General features: G+C 36.2%; 1 protein-coding gene across 18 annotated transcripts in view; it reads right to left on the bottom strand.

Annotated features, from left to right (window-relative positions):
- The window catches only part of CREM (cAMP responsive element modulator), a 90740-nt gene that overhangs the window by 40184 nt on the left and 32574 nt on the right, over window positions 1–17982 (bottom strand). For 15 of the 18 annotated variants that reach the window (XR_005216881.1, XM_037835622.1, XM_037835625.1 and 12 more), the window contains one exon: window positions 10519–10642. The exons of 2 other annotated variants lie outside the window; for them this stretch is intronic. Coding sequence is in view for 14 of the 16 variants with exons in the window: in XM_037835622.1 (XP_037691550.1) it covers window positions 10519–10642 (124 nt within the window). In the remaining 2 variants the exon portion in view is untranslated. Of the gene's footprint in view, window positions 1–4658; window positions 5142–10518; window positions 10643–17982 lie in introns of those variants that run through there. One more of the 18 variants, XM_037835636.1, reaches the window with a different exon arrangement.

Genomic DNA, 17982 nt, shown 5'->3' with positions numbered 1-17982 from the left:
GCAAGACACCCCTGCCTCAAATCTTTTTTGAGTATAAAGGGCATAAGTCAATATTATTTGAAATCTACAATCCAAATGAAACAAAAAGGGGACAGAGGATCACTGTTTCTGGATTATATAAATAACTGAATTTCATGTCTCTTTAAAAAAAATTCTCCCCTTGAAAGCAAAGCAAATATCATAATTGAGTCATTCTTAATTATATAGAGGTATCAAAAAGTCTATTTTGATAATGCTTCCAGACAGCAGTGATGATCATTTGAGAACAAATTAAAATTAGGGGCTCTTCCTTGCAAACATTATGCTAAGAGAAATAAGCCAGACTCAAAAGGACAAATATCATCTGATTCCACTTACATGAAATATCTAGCATAAGAAAACTCATAAAGACAGAAAGTAGATTAGAGGTTACCAGTGACTTGGGGTGCTGCAGAGGGAAATGGGGGAATTATTGCTTATTGGGGTGATGAAAAACTTTAATGTCAGAAGGTGGTGCTGGTAGCACAACACTGTAGAAGTAATTAATGACACTGAATTGTAAAGTCAAAATGGTTTAAATGGCAAATTTTATGCTTTACATATGTCAACACACTTTTTAAAAATTAAGGGCTCTTCATTCTTTGAAAAACAATGTTCTTGCTTATGTTTAAGTAGCTTGTATTTCCTATGTATATACTTGGAGCATGATCTAATATTCAAACCAATAAGAGATACATTTCATTTATTATATCTTTAAAAAGTACTATGAAAATGGATATGATCTTTATATAAGTCAAAATTCTTTTAGCCCTAGAAGTTGTAAAGATCAATCTTGTAATTGGTTTCAGTAAGACTGAAACTGATAATTTACTAGCCAAATATATTTTAAAGTAATAAATGCACATAAAAAAAGATGCAGTAAGATCCTAAGCTAGAAATGACATTTACCCAAGCAGACATCTTATAAGGGCAAACACAGTGTATATTAAAATTGCTTTTAAAAATAATATAGATCCTCTCTAATAATGAACAGGAAATGTACATGCTAAAAGCCAGCAACCAAAGAATGAATGCGTAAAACCACTGATTACCAAAACCTTGTGTTAATCTTTATTTCTGACCTAAATCACTCTTTATAGGAACTTTTATGAAGTGGTCAAACAACTGATTTGAATTATTCTGTCTCATTTCTTTCATCAGTTGCTAGGTATAACTACTAAAGAGCACTGACTGGGCAAAAACAACTTTAAAAAACATAGTAAACAATGGTTCTAAATTTGGTGGATATGATAAACAACTGGCTTCTCTCCAGGAAAATATTTCAGCAAAACTGATTTTACTAAATGGCAAAGGGACCGATCTCATCCTTTTGTAAGATGTAATTCTAAAGCTTCTGGCCCCAGAATTGCACTTCCACAGACAGAATGACTATTGGCATCAGGGATTACATGGAAACGATTACTAAAGCATGAAAATGGCCAACATTTAAATTTTGTATGCTCTTCACACACTCAAGGTCAGAAGTTGAATTTGGATTTAACTTATCTGCCATTAAATAACAAAAGAGCAACAGTATAGTACACACACTCACATACACATACATATATGTTATTATATAGTACTGTATATATAAAAAGGATATATAGAAACATATACAATACAGTAACTATACACACATATAGCATATATTTATTATTATTATTTGCTAACCATAGAATTTTCTAGGTAATTCCCTCCAAAATTATCTGGTTCACTGAGTACCTGTGTATTACAGGTAATAAATGGTGAAGTGGTTCATAAAATCTAAAACCATATTACCCGGGGCTCTGCCTTTTACTAAGCTATGTAAGCAGAAACAAGTTATTCACTTCTCTATACCTCATTTTCCTCAACTGCAAATGAGAATGAAAAATGTACATTCCTCACAGGATTGTTGAAAGGACTGAGTTGATGTGTGTAAAGCACTTAGAACAGTGCCTGGCATATAGTGAGTACTCAATAAATGCTCACTTTGGCTATTTTATTAATGCTATATTTCATTTAAATTATTTTGGTCAAGAATGTAGAGCTTGACCAAATGCATGTAAAAGTATTAGCCCTTTAATCTAGAAAGGTTAAGTTTTTAAAAAAATTCTTCCCCAAAACTGAGGAAGGGAAAGGAGAAGGAACCAAGGATCTACACAAAAGTAGAAGTCGAGGTTGAGTAAGACTCACACTTCCCAATTTCAAAACTTACAAGCTACAGTTATCAAAACAGTATGACACAAGTGGTATTTGGACACACATATAAGACCAATGGAATAGAACTGAGAGTTCAGAAATAAACCCTCACATCTATGGCCAACTGATTTTTGACAAGGCTGCCAAGTCCACTCAATGGGGAAAGAATAGTCTCTCCAACAAATGGTGCTGGGAAAACTGGATACCCATATGCAAAAGAATGAAAGAGGATGCATACTTCACACCATGTACACAAGTTAACTGAAAATGGTCCAACAACCTAAATATAAGAGCAAAAACCATAAAACTCTTAGATAAAAACACGGGGAGAAAATCTTCAGGGATCTTGTATTTGGCAATAGATTCTTAGGTATAACAACAAAAGCACAAACAACAAAAGAAAAAATGGATAAACTGGACTTGATCAAAACTTTAAAACTTCTGTGCATCAAAGGACATTATCAAGAAAACGAAAAGACAATTTACATAATGGGAGAAAATATTTGCAAATCAAATATCTGAAAGGGTTTAATATCCAGAATATATTTTTTAAAACTCTCACAACTCAACAACAAAAAGACAAACATCCTGATTAAAAAATGTACAAAGAACTTGAATATGAATTTCTCCAGGGAGGATAAATAAATGGCCAATAAGCACATAAAGAGATGTTCAACATCATTAGCCATTAGGGAAATGCAAATCAAAACCACAATAAGATACCACTTCACATCTACTAGGATGGCTATTACTGAAAAAAAAAAAAAAGGAAAACAACAAGTGTTGGCAAGGATATGGAGAAACTGGAATGCTCATGCATTGCTGGTGAAATGTAAAATGATGCAGCTGCTCTGGAAAACAGCCTGGTGGTTCCTCAAAAGGTTAAACCTAAAAGTACCATGTATAGATATGGCAATTCTACTCCTTGGTATATTCCCAAAAGAAATGAAAACAAGGATTTGAACAGATACTTCTATACAAGTGTTCATAACAGCATTATTCACAATAGCTAAAATGCAGAAGCAATTCAAGTGTCCATCAGCAGACAAACAGAAAAACAAAACGTGATATATACATACAATGGAATATTATTCACCCATACAAAGGAACGAAGTTCTGATACACGCTACGATTTGGAGGAACCAGAAGACATTATGCTGAGTGAAACAGCCAGACATAAAAGGACAAATATTGTATGATTCCACTTATATGAAACACCTAGAATAGGTAATTCATAGAGACAGAAAGTAGATTTAAGATTATCAAAGGCTGGGGTAGAAAGAAGGGGAGTTAATGCTTAATGGGCATAGAGTTTCTATTTGGGATGATGACAATTTTGGTAATAGATGGTGGTATTGGTAGCATAACATTATAAATGTAATTAATGCCACTTAATTGTATACTTAAAATGGTTAAAATGGCAAATTGTTATGTTTTATATATTACCACAACAAAAAATAAAATAATTTTTAAATCAAAACAAAACAAAACAAAAACTGAATCAGTAGCAAAACATGGCCAGACCAAATTGCATCAGGTTTTTTGGTTCTAGCCCAATGGTCAGAGTTCATAAGTAACAAAGTCTAAGAGTTTAGTTCCTAAAAAACATTATAATGAAATTTGGTCTTACCATGAAATCTGAACCTCAGTAATAAATTACATTTTAGATTTTCAGGACAAAAATGGCATGTAGGAACTTTTCCAATGTTCTAAAATATCTGAAAGAAATCTAAAGTACCAAAATTTAGGAGCATAAACATGTAATTTTTAGTAAATTCATGGCAACATAACAGAACTTTGCTTATAAAACAACTATACATTAGCTTTTCTTTTTTAAACATTCTGGAGGCCTTTTAAGTACAGTAAATAAATTCATGTCACCTTAGAATATATTCCTAATTATAACATTTTTTTAAACCAGCATAAGTCACTTAATTTCAAAGCCTCATTTTAAGTTTGAGGCAGGTTACTGTAACAATAAAAACAAATATTTATTGTGCACTGACCACCCGCCCAATCACTGTGTATGTGCTCCACTTATTTCAACCATGAAATTAGTACTGCATTTTTTTTAAAAGAAAGTGAAGATCAAAGATCAGTCTTAATATATAAAGCTTCATACAAAAATTAAGAAAATATCTTTGGGTTATTAGTATTAAAATATAATTCAAAAACAGTGCTCTACACCACTACTTTTACTATTAAGTAAATAAACTGCAAATTTGATTCAAACTAAGTGTGCAGGTATAAACTAAGACTCTTTTTCCTTATACCAAGTATAAAGCAGTAAACAAAGCCCTTAGAAAAGGTAGAACTAGAAAGCTCTAAGGACAAACCTGGGAGACCAATTTACCTACCAGTGTAAATTGGAAGGTAGGCAGTATCTACCATGATATATATAGCAATCTCATGTTGATTATATAACTGAATAAACAGGTCTACTTCTGAATAGAACATACCTTTTGAAAGGCAAGTGTTTTTCATCTTCATCTGGTGTTGCCTCTACTTCATATATTCAATACTATCACCAGGCTTTTCTCTTCCATGCCTTTCTGGCAAACCACTAGAGTTTTATCTCTGATAGGGCTTGGGAAATTGACATTTCTGAAGAGCATTATTGCTGACACCACAATTATTCAACAAGTGGAAATTTCCCAAAGGCCCTGTATTTTCCAAATGTAATTCCTTTACCAGTTTGGGATTTACAAAAGTTTAAATAACAAAGGATAAATTAAGGCAAAGAAAATAATCTCTGAATCTTATCCAAAAAAGAACTACAAAAATTAATGGTTCTTTTTAAAAATTTCAATATCTAGCCTACACTCTCACTAACAAAACCATAAGAATAAGAACTGTGTTACAGTCTTATTTTCCCATTACTGCTAGGGACAAACTACCCGTTACCAAACTAAGAAGGGGGGCTCAAATACTAACAAGAAGCACCCAAATCTCACAGACAATTATTACAAATGACAGAAAAATCTTTAACCATCTCTCAAACACTAAAACAAATTATTATGCACTTTTTTCCTGATTATAATAGAAATACAAAAAAAAAATTTTCTGAAATTTTACTTAGATTGCTTTATACCTATTAAAATTACCTTTGAAATTAATTAAATTAATAATTAATTAATTAAAATTTATTCAAAGCAAAGTACTATCACCTTTAATACACCAATTGATGAAAACATGAAAGTGTATTCTAAAGCCAAAAACTAATATTTAAAGAAATCTATTAGATACTACATACAAAATTATCAAAATTTAAGTAATACGGTTGTATGAAATAAATGCAATAAACTCTTGTTCAAACTTGAACAAAAATGTCACAAATATTGACAGTTCACAAGTGACTTTTATTTATGGTCCTCCAGCCTCAAATTACATTCAAGAACGAGTTACATCTCAAAGCAATAGATTTTATTGAATTGGTTGACTAAAGGGCAGCATATAATGCAGAATTCACATTTACTGAAAAAATCACTTTTACTTTTTCTTCCAACTTTTGTTCATTTTTCCATATAATTCTAAGTGAATGCAAACAATAAACAATAAAATAAGGGCAATGAAAGAGTAGGAAGGGTGAAAGAATACATAAAAATACAATAGAGGGAAAGTTAACAGTAAAAGAGAAATCTTTCTTTAAAAAAAATCTTAAGGGGAATATTTTTCTTCAATAAGAGTCCCTCGACCAAGGGAATCATCCTACTGAAGTTTTAAAACCAGCATTCAATTAAACATTGAGCTTAAACCAGATATATTATTGAAAACAAATACACCTTTAGTGATCTGCTAACACGATGCAGACTATCTTTAATATACAAATATAATGCTACTGATCCACTATCAACAGCAAATGTTGACTGAGTTGTTATTTTCTGATAACCATCTATATCCTTGGTACAGATTTTTGGCACAACTGTCCAAAACAGCAATAAATGCCATTCCGATTTTCCACTGGATTGAAATAGAAAATTTACAACTCATACATTAAAACACAACATTTCCAATTATCCCTTGTTAAATCATTCCTACTTCAATCCCTCACTGCATGCCAGGCCTGCTTCATTCTGAAGTGCCTCTTTACACACCATATGCATTTAGAAGGAAGAGGATAAGAAAGGATATAAGCAGAGCATAATTTTGGAACATTCCCTAGTGGCTCTATCTCCCTAGAATCTCATTCTTTCCAGTAATACTGAGGTCCTCTAAAAGGTGAAATTTCCTATTAGAACTCATTCTCTTGGGGCAGCCTGCTGGCCTGATGATCTCGAGTTTCCTGCCAGCTCTCTGATTTCTGGGATACATGCTCCTTTTATCTTTGCCTTCTGTCTTTGCCAAAACTTTGAGAACTGGCCATTTACAAAATAGAGTTATTTAGGTTTTCTTGTAGAGGTGTTATTCTCAGGGCCTACTGGCTTCACCAGCAGCTACAACGAATTATGCTTCAAAAAGCCAGTTTTAAAGCATCCATCTGGATTACCTCCCCCACTTACATCTTCATGGCAGCATTCTCAACCCCCAAGAGACTTGGAACAAGAAAAGTTCAGGGTGTCATCACTGTTGCTTTCAAAGTAGATTACACATTTGTGAGATAAATGGGGAAACATGAAGATGGACTGCATGCTGTACCAAGAAATTTCTGTCGATTTTGTTAGGCATGATAGTGACATTTAGTTGTAGGAAAAAAAAAAAGTCCATCATATTTTAAGAGTTGCATACCCAGAAGTAAGTAGGAGTAAAATGACATGATATCTGAGATCTGCTGAGATGCTTAAAATACTTCAACAAAAAGGGGGGGGGGGGGGGAAGATGAGACAAGTGCTAAAAAATCTTGGAATTGTGAAGTTTATATATATGTGGGGTCTTTAAACTACCCTTATGTACATCTGAAATTTTTTATAAGAAAAGAATGTTTTTAATGGTAATTTTCCATTATCCATGTAAAGATTATATTATGGCCAAAGGATGCAAGTTTAACTATTTTGAAACTATTTAGATAAATCGTTTTGGGTTTTTTTGGGTGTGGGTTTTATTTTGTTTTGTGCTTTTCACCATTTTGGTTTCTGGAAAGGGTTTCTCTCCAGGCTAGGTTATTTAAAACACTCTCCAAGTGATCGCCAAGAGTTTTTCCAGAAACTGAAATCTGGAGGTGGAAAGAGTGGGGGGTGGGATGGAATTCAGTTCTTATATGCCAATCACACTTAACAAACACCATGCTAGCTTCAATTAAAAATAGCTCAGGCAAGAAGGAAGCTAAGTCAATATGTAACCCTCAATTATTTGCCACTCCAGGATTTGTTAATGGCAACTCATGCTTTCAACTTCTGACATTATCACCGCTGCGAGTTCTATTTTCTTTCAAACACGGAAGGAAAAGGTTCCATTATCCATTCCAACCCAAGAATTTATCAACTAGAAAAACAGAAAGTTTAAAACCCCAGGCTTCCTTTGGTATACCACTGCCTCCCCTCAATCAATCAGCAGAACAGGGGCCCCAGGGCAAAGAGCAAGCTCAATACTTTTCAGTTCTTTCTAAATGAGATGATTTTCGGAGTAAATTTGACTATTTTGCAAAGTTCTGCCCGGCAGGGCACTCAAAACTAGTAATATCAAACACCACCAGATGCAAGGAATCAAGATGACTGAATCTTTTGGTCACATCTTTTGCTCCCACACTGTTTAAAAATAACTGGACTGTGTAAACAAGAAAGGTAGTATCATACATTGCTTTTAAATATGAATTTAAGTCTAAAACATCTGGAAATTTACAGTATTCTAGTTTGAAGAAAATAAGACAAATGGCAAGTAAATATGATGTCATCAGGACTAATTCAGAAAAGTCACTTTTGGTTTACACAATGGAGTTAAATTCGGCTTGATTTCCTAATCCTTCTAGATACATAACGTTGTATAATAATGAATATTCACAAATGAACAGCTGCAGACAAAGTAATCAGAAACTTCAGAAATTTTGGGCTGCCAAGAATTGTGTCCTAAGTCTTTGAAAAATCATGATGCAAGCATGGCATAGAGGATAATTCTTAGCCAAAACAATCCATGAATCAGAAAGTAGATTACTTCTTAAGTTCTTCGCAGTTCTAGTATGTGGAAGATAAAAATCATAGTTTATTTTTTTGATGAAATATTTCAAATACATAGAAAATAGAGTAATACAGCAAATCCATGAACTCACCATCCAGATTCAGTAAACATCAACATTCAACATATTGGAGATTCTTAAGCATAATAAATGTATAAGCCATGGGCTTTTTTTAGTTTAGTTCCTTGATTCAGCCTTCTCACAAGTTTCTATCCCCCCGTCTCCCCACAAGTCTCAAACATTCTCGAATTTCCTACACCCCCATTCTCACTCCTTTCCCTTGCAGACCATTCTTCATTATTTCCCAGACAAATTTCTTGCGAATCTATACTTTCAATTTCCACTTCCTCTCCTCTTATTTATTCTCCAGCCTATTAAAACTCAGTTTCTGTCCACTGGACTCCTCCCTATTCAATTCCAAAACCTCATAAACCCTTTCTTTCAGCTGAAAAGCTGCTGGGAGAAAAAGGCCTGTGGGGAAAAATCTGGGAGCCCATAGCTCAAGGGGAAGAAAGGGGAAGAAAGGGAAGCAGTAGGAAAAAGATTTGTTGTCAACTACAACTTGAGAAAGAAAGGCAGAATTGGAGATCAGGAATCATAGTTACAAAAGCTCTGGAAGATCTCAGATTCATGAAAAAATGTACATGCTTTCTATTCTATTATTCTATTTCATTCTATTCTTTTCTATTCAATTCTATTCATACAGAAAAAAAGACTAAAGGATAGACACCAAATGATAACAATGATTAAATCTCTGGATCTTAAGATTACAGAGTTGTTATTCTGTCTTGTTTAATAATATACATTTTGTAAATTTTCTACAATGAACATGCATTTTTCAAAATAAAAAAGGGTTGTGTTTTTACTTTTTTAAAAGCAAAAGGTCTGTCTTCCTGTCTTCCTGGGTAACAAAGAAAGGAGTTGCCAGGGAGATGCAGCTCCTCGGGGAATACTTTGGAGGAGAAAACCTCCAGGGAGGGAGTGGGTGTTGGCAACTTGAAAGAGAAGAAACAGGCTGAGTCCGTGGGGCCCAGTATCGGGAAAGAAGAGATCTCTCAGGAACCAGTCTGGTTTGATCTAATCAAAGAAAGGCCCTAAAGTTCTTCCTAGGCCTTCTGGTCAGTCAAAAAGTCTTTCTCATTCTCCCTTTAAAATACCACTTGAACACTATCCTCCACACACAGCTACCAGTGTTCTAAACACAGTGAGTATTTGAAAGTATTTCAGTAATTCCCCACTGACCACAGGATACTCTGAGCTCTTAAATGTATACAACACCCTGCTTACCTTTCCAGTTCACTTTTGTAGTGCAGACACCGTGTTCCGGTTAGACTCAACGCCAGGGCTCCCTGAATACCCCACATTCTGGCTTTGGGGCTTCTGCCTGGAACAGGCCTCCCTACCCTTCTCTGCCTTGGCAAACCCCTTCTCACCCTTTAGTTCTAGCTTGAATGAAAAATTCTCTGTAAAGCACTCCTAGTAAACTGGCTGCCGCCTCCTCTGTACTCCTTAGACATTTTGTACATAACATTATATAGCATTTATTATGCTGTTGAAATTACTCTTAAAATACCTGCCTACCCCACTAAATCAGGAGATATTTGAGGCCAGGAACTACATCTCCCAGTGCATTTAGAAGAGTGCTGGTGCACAGTGGTTACTCAATAAATGACGAATTAGTTAATAAATAAATATGGGTGTCTGTCTTTATTGGATGTTTCCATAGATATCTCAGAAACAAATTTTAGGAGCTGAAAGACAGGCATTTTACTCACACTGGTGCTCTCTGAATGAAACCAATTCAAAGACTAAGACCTAACTGAAAAGAATCCAAAGATCAAGCCAAAATACACACTAGGCAAATGGTAGGATTTCAGCTATCTATATAGCTAAGAATACAGAACTGTATCAGTTTGGAATTACAATCCTCTCAAATAGTAATTTGAGGATTACATATGATGGAAGGGTTTTTGTTTACCCTTCCCATAGTAGTTGTGGTGGTGGTGTTGGTGGGGGCACTGCAAAGTGTTACAATGCAAACATCATTAAAGTGTACAGCTTCTCTTCAAAATCAAATGAGTACAATGGTTTGATAACTTGGGAGTACGGGAAATTTAAAGACCAACTGCAAGAAAACAATATTTGCACATAACTCTCATTTCCAAATATTTTAACTTTTATCAGTGCCTGCCTATTAACTAAATTAAATTTACCTGAGCTAAAGTAGGGATTGAATTTTGACCAGTCTGAGTCTGCATATGAGCAGATTTGCTCTCTGTCACAGAATCTGTTACACTTCCATCCTGCTGGGATTCAATAGTTTCCATGGTCATTTGTCTGAAAAGACAATAAAAAGAATTATTAAGGCCCTATCTGAAATATTTCTGTTTTTATCTAGCTTTCTGATATTCATTTTTGACATCCAATTGTACTCATTTTTTTAAGAAATAATTTTAGTAGCAGAGTCCAAACTCCCTAAAATAAGTCACCTTCTCTGCTCATTGGATACGCACATACCAAAGGAATGCTGCAAAATGTTTTATGAGAATTAGCTTATTTTTAAAATGTTTGAAATCTTTATAATAAAGTCACATTGATAATTATTTTAAGCCCTCTTTTTAGTATGAATGTATGATAAAATCAGGTTATCCATTTTACATTAAAATATACTTTCTGACTTTCAAGGCCTAATATACCTGCTTTACAATAAGATATAAATGCAAAAATTCCCCCATTGTATAAATGAAATGAATCATAATTTAAAGACATATGTTGTTTTATTAGCACCAAGGAGTTTCTGATAAACAAACCTTCCAAACAAACTGAAGCGCTCAGTGTTGTCCACTTGTCCTGCCTTTCCTCAATTACTTAAAGAGGAGAATCTAATTTTTCCAGGAAAAGTTTCTGATATTTTAGTTGGCCTGTGAATTCAATTAAGTTAATAATTTCTATGTGGAGATTTTCTAGATAGAAGGAAAATCAGATTATAATAAATTTCATCCTAGTGAGAAAAATACAAAAATGCAAACAATAAATTAAACAAAATTAAGTTTTAACAACTTACTTATAGGAACTACTCTCTGCTGTTGTACATCTTTCTACTCTTTAGTAATACAATGTGGACTTTTTCACCTTGGTAGTCTAAATATATATCCAAAAAGTATGTAGACCTCTTAGAATTTTGGATTAAAATGTCCAAATCTTTGGTCCGGATTTCACTTAATACTTTCTTTTGCATGTCAACAGCCATCACCTGAATCCAAGTAATACTTATAACTAACCATGGCAACTCAGAGCAATTATACCAACATAAAAACCCATAGCCTACCATGACAAAACGTCTTTCCCTCATTATATCCCAATTCCTCTTTTTTCTTACTTCCCAGCATAGTCTCTCCAATTCTAGGTAACATAAATACAAGTCCTCACCAGGCATACATTGCTAATTCCTACCTCTCTACTTCTGCTTAGGTGAGAAATTCCCAAAGAGAAGACCCTAAGGACTTAATTCTGCACGATATGAAAAGGTAAAGGGCAAAGAACATCTAGTCCAAAGTTTTAAATAGTCTGGATTAAAAGGTTTCTTTATCGTAGGACTTCTCAGAAGCTTGTATGCACTAGTGGGCCTTGAAAAGGGTAGAGGATGCAGATAAAATATGCAGCATTTTCCAAATGTGTTTGATCACCAAATCCTTTTTCCACAAAGCATGTTCTAGCACTAGTGGTTTGGAAACAACTTGAGAAATGTTGTTTTGTGCTATTTCTTGCAGTCTGATTAAGCTATATCTCTAGTCTCTGCCAAGAATTTGAACGTTGATTAAAAATTACAGGCTGAATGGTCCCTCGATCTTGGGGCTTGCCCTTACGAGGCTTGTAACTGCAAAGGAGAGGCTAAGCCTACTTATAATTGTGTTTAAGAGTCTCCCCCAGAGAAATTCTTTGTTGCTCAGATGTGGCCTCTCTCTCTAGCTAAGCCAACTTGGCAGGTGAACTCACTGCCCACCCTCCCCAGATGAGAGCTGATTCCCAGGGGTGTAAATCTCCCTGGCAATGCAGGATATGATTCCTGGGGATGAATCTAGACCCAGCATCATGGAATTGAGAACATCTTCTTGATCAAAAGGGGGAAACAATATGAAACAAAATAAAGTTTCAGTGGCTGAGAGATTTCAAATGGAGTCGAGAGATCACTCAGGAGGGCATTCTTATAAACTACTTGGATATCCCTTTTTAGGTTTTAATGTATTGGAATAGCTAGAAGTAAATACCTGAAACTGCCAAACTGCAACCCAGTAGCCTTGATTCTTGAAGATGATTGTATAACCATGTAGCTTACATGGTGTGATGTTGTGATTGTGAAAACCTGTGGCTCACACTCCCTTTATCTAGTGTATGGATAGATGAGTAGAAAAATAGGGACAAAAACTAAATGAAAAATAGGGTGGAATGGGGGTTGAAATGATTTGGGTGTTCTTTTTTACTTTTATTTTTCATTCTTATTTTTATTCTTTTTGGTGTAAGGAAAATATTCAAAAATTGATTGTAGTGATGGATGCTCAGCTATGTGATAGTACTGTGAACAGTTGACTGTAAACCATGGATGATTGTATGGTATGTGAATATATCTCAAAAAACTGAATTTAAAAAATTACAGGCTGAAAAGGCCTCCTCTAATAGGCTATTCATTTTAGAAACATTCATTTAGCACCATCTACCTGGCAGGTCCTGAAAATATAAAAAGTAAGTCACGGTCCTTGTCCTTAAGGAATTCATTCTCAGAAGTATGGTCCTTGGTCAACCTGCATCAGAATTAACTAAAGTTCTTGCAATAAATGAAGATTCCCAGGCTCAACACCAGACCTTCTGAATCAAACTCTCCTACTTTTTAACAAGTATATCCAAGTGGTTCCAATGTATAGTAAAATGTGAGAACCACTTAGCTTACTGGTAGATTCTATCAAGTAGGCCAGTAATGAACACAATTAACCATAAAGTAACTTCTTAAGTTGTGTGAAGGATGTTATATATGAAACGCTTTGGGAAACATAGGAGAGAATGAAGAAGTCTGCCTGAGGGTGGGGTTATATGACTTGTGTATTGAAGAGGAGTAGGACTTCACCAAGTAGAAAAGGAAGGAGGACTATGAGAAAAGGAAAGTACAGAGTATGTTCAGGGAGCAGAACAGCTCAGTGGAGCAGAAAATTTGGCCGAGAGGCAGGGTAAACAGGCAGAAGTGGGGCTGGAAAGATTGGATAGAACCAGATTAGAATAGCTATTTGTACTCTAGAAAGAAAGAATTTCTACCTCACCCAGTAGCCTCTTCTACTCTAGGTCCTTCAGTGTCTATGGAGTTAACCTATACTATTCAAAATTTCATCTATTTGATATCAACATAGAGTAGAATCAAGAACTAGACGAGAAGCAAAAGTCACCTATTAACAGTCAAAACGAATGTCCCAAGTCCATAAGTGAAAACTTTTAAAACAAAGAGATCTTCTCTTGGCCCATTTTAAACCCATTTATTTTTATTTCAAGCACAATTCTCATTTATCAGGGTAAAGTTGTCTAGTTCATACTTCAAGAAATTGAATGATTTATGAATTACAATTCAATAACATATTCACAATAATTATCCTGAGTCAACAAGAAAAGGTGGATTATGCTTAGACTATTTTAAGGAAGTGTCCACATAATAGAATCCAGGAAATGTTTTAATGCTTAAAGGTAAACCTAAACTATTCAAGACTCATTTTTGACATATAAATGATTTTATAAGTTATTAAACAGATCTCACAGTTTTATACTTGAAAGCATTTTAAATATATTATCTCATGTGATCACCTTAAGTGGTTCCTTTTCTTCCTGGGTACTTTCCAGAGTTAAATCCTTTGTCCTCTTTCTTTTTTCAATCTACATACCCATGGCTTCTTTGATCTTATATGTGGATGATTCCCAAATTTGTATTTGTGCACACCTCCCTCTATTAAGCATCTCGACCTAGAGTTTTCATGGATACCTGTCCCTTCCCTTATAGTCTTTCTCTAAGTTAAGAGCATCACCATCCATTCAAGTTCTAAAGCTAGAATCATGAGTCCATGTATAAGTCAGAACTAGACCAGTTACAAAAATAAAAATTAAAAAAACCACGACGATAAACATCAGCCAAATCAGGATGCCATGAGGCCCAGTGCCTCCTGGTGAAGAAAGGCAGCAATGGAAGGTGAGCAGCCACTCCTCACACCCTCCCAGTCACCCTTCCACTTGGCACTGTCCATTTCACCTCCGACGCCAACACTGGACGAAGCAACTGACGCAATGCTCTGCACAACTGCTGCTGCCCGACCTAAAGACCACACATCACAAACACTGGGCCTCCCACCTAAGCCAGAACTGAATTGTGATGCCCCTGCATCTGTACTAGAATCATATCCCTTAACACCTCGCATTCCTGTCTTCTCAGTAAAAGATGTAAGCCCCTCCCAAAATTCATCTATGCTTTCCTAGCTAGTGCTTCCTTAACCACTCCCTCTACCCTCCTGATACAATTTCTCACTCATATTTTCTCCTTTCCAAACCCTTGCAACATGCTCTCTGGAACTCCAAAGCCTGTTAGTGAAATCTGGGAGTACCACTTCCCCTATATCCCTATCAAAAGTGGGCTGCTCTTTCTCCCACATCCAATCACGATCAGAATGTTAGCTTGCCATCCTCTTTGATGCCCAGGACTACTTCCCAGCTGTTCCTCTTCTATCTTCTCATTAAAACCCTGTTCCTTTCAGACTCAAGATAATTGGTTGTACCATCCTGTACCCATCCATACTGTAATCATCATCCACTCACCTCCAGGATGTAAACAGAAGACTCTGGCTTTTAATTTAAAGTCTTCCTCTCCACCTCTGATTTTGTTATCATTCTGTGTATCTTCAGTATTCAAATGAAGGACCCATTCCTCACCCTGATTCCTCAGTTCAATGACTTTCTCTACTCCACTTCAGCCATCTACTGGAGTGATGGCCATAAACTACAGCTTGTTAAAATATGCTCCACCTCTGTAACAATTAATTCCAACAGCTGACGCCATAGCATTCTACTCTTTCAGCTTATGCCCTCCCTACCCCAATTACTCACATCGCACTTGTTCTTTGACCACACTGAGGTCTCCTGAACACTGAAGCCTCTACTTTCTCCCTTTCCTTCAGCCTCTCCCTTTCTTCATTGCCCCTATTCAGCTTAGGCTCCAAGGTCCATCATTTTAACTACTATTTTCCCAATACCGTAAATTCTCTTGTTCCCTTTCCTTTCGTTACATTCCTTTTGGTTACATAAAATCAATTCCCTGACTCCCTTATGCCTGCACTAAGGGTGATGAATAATACTGAATAAAAATTTAAAATTGAGTATTATTAAAGCTATTACTGTTCTGGTTTTGCTAATGCTGCTGGAATGCAAAACACCAGAGATGGATCAGTTTTTATAAAAGGGGGTTTATTTGGTTACACAGTTACAGTTTTAAGGCCATAAAGTATCCAAGGTAACACATCAGCAATTGGGTACCTTCACTGGAGGATGGCCAATGGTGTCCAGAAAGCCTCTGTTAGCTGGGAAGGCACGTGGCTGGCGTCTGCTCCAAAGTTCTGTTTTCAAAATGGCTTTCTTCCAGGATGTTCCTCTCTAGGCTGCAGTTCCTCAAAAATGTCACTCTTAGTTGCTCTTGGGGTGTTTGTCCTCTCTTAGCTTCTCCGGAGCAAGAGTCTGCTTTCAATGGTCATCTTCAAACTGTCTCTCAGCTGCAGCTACTCTCTCAGCTTCTGTGCATTCTTCAAAGTAGCTCTTGGCTGTAGCAAGCTTGCTCCTTCTGTCTGAGCTTGTATAGTGCTCCAGTGAACTAATTCAGACCCACCCTCAAAGGGTGGGGTCACACGTCCATGGAAACTATCCAATCAGAGTCATCACCCACAGTTGGGTGGGCCGCATCTCCATGAAAACACTCAAAGAATTACAATCTAATCAAAAATAACACATCTGCCCACACAAGATTACATCAAAGATAATGGTGTTTTGGGGGACATAATACATTCAAACTGGCACAGTTACATTCATGGTTCTCAGGCTCAATTGGGCCCTTCAAACTGGGCAGCAATCTTACTGAACTTCCCTAGTCAGCTTGCTCTCCCACTCTCCAGAACAGCTGCAAATTTTCTCCCTTTTCTCAACTCCCTGAACTCACCTACCCACAATCTATACTCAACATAAGGCCTTGCCTCCTGCTCCAGATGAGAACCCCTGCAACTTACTGTCACCAAATCAACAAACCTACTTACATCTTAACCCACCATTTTCCCTTGCCTCTTGCTTCCCCACTCTTAATTAAATTCCTGTATCTGTTCCTCTGGATCCCATCCCCTTCTCTCCCTTCCTTAGGGACCTTATACTATCAACTACTTTCTCCATCTCTTTATTAATTTCCTCTTACCAGATTTTAATCATCTTTAGGTCTTTCCACTTTAAATACACACACACACACACACACACACACACACACACACACACACACACACCCAAAAATCCACTGGGCTACAGAACTCATTCTCTAGCTATCCCTCAAACCTCTCTTTTCCCTCTGACTGACTGAAAGAATTGCCAACATTACCTCCATTTCTTCACCTCCCACCCACTCCTAGACAACCCCAAACTGGCTTCTGCCTTGCAAAAGCTTTTCTGGAAAAGGGAAACAACACTAAATTCAATGTACACTTTAAGTCCTTACCTTGCTTGATCCCTCAGCAGCATCCAAACCGCTAATAATGTCTTCCATCTTGAACTCTCTCTTGGTGTCCTTGATACTGTGTTTCCCTGTTCTCATGTGACTTCTCTGATAATTCCTCCAAAAGCTCCTTTGCCAAGTCCTTCCCATTCTCAGTGTGAACCTTCAATACTGCATATCTTCAGGGCTCTGTTTAGCTTTCTTGCTTCACTTACAAGTCTCTCCCTGTGTAATATCATCCATTTCCCTGGATTCGAACACCAACTTTAAGCCTATGACTGTCAAATCTAGATCTCTAGCCCAGAGGTCTTTCCTGAACTGCAAAAGCATATATCCAATTGCTTATTTAACTTCTACAAACAGGATTTTGCAGGTACCACAAATTAATATGCCCAAAACTAAACTCTCTTGTGCAAACATGTTCCTTTTCTTGAGTTTCCTGTGTCAGGAAATGGAACCCCACCATCCATCCAGTGGCTCAATCAATTAAGTAGTCTTCTCCATATTCCCACTGCCACCACTCTTTCTACCTCAATCCATGCCAATGATTCTTTTTTTTTTTTTTTGAAATTTTTTTTTATTGAGATATATTCACATACCACGCAGTCGTACAAAACAAATCGTACTTTCGATTGTTTACAGTACCATTACATAGTTGTACATTCATCACCTAAATCAATCCCTGACACCTTCATTAGGACACACACAAAAATAACAAGAATAATAATTAGAGTGAAAAAGAGCAATTGAAGTAAAAAAGAACACTGCGTACCTTTGTCTGTTTGTTTCCTTCCCCTATTTTTCTACTCATCCATCCCTAAACTAGACAAAGTGGAGTGTGGTCCTTATGGCTTTCCCAATCCCATTGACACCCCTCATAAGCTACATTTTTATACAACTGTCTTCGAGATTC

This window comes from Choloepus didactylus, chromosome 5 (genome assembly GCF_015220235.1).
Source record: "Choloepus didactylus isolate mChoDid1 chromosome 5, mChoDid1.pri, whole genome shotgun sequence".
Taxonomy (NCBI): Eukaryota; Metazoa; Chordata; class Mammalia; order Pilosa; family Megalonychidae; genus Choloepus; species Choloepus didactylus.
Note: the sequence above shows the minus strand (reverse complement) of the source record. Positions and strands in the feature narration are given on the sequence as shown.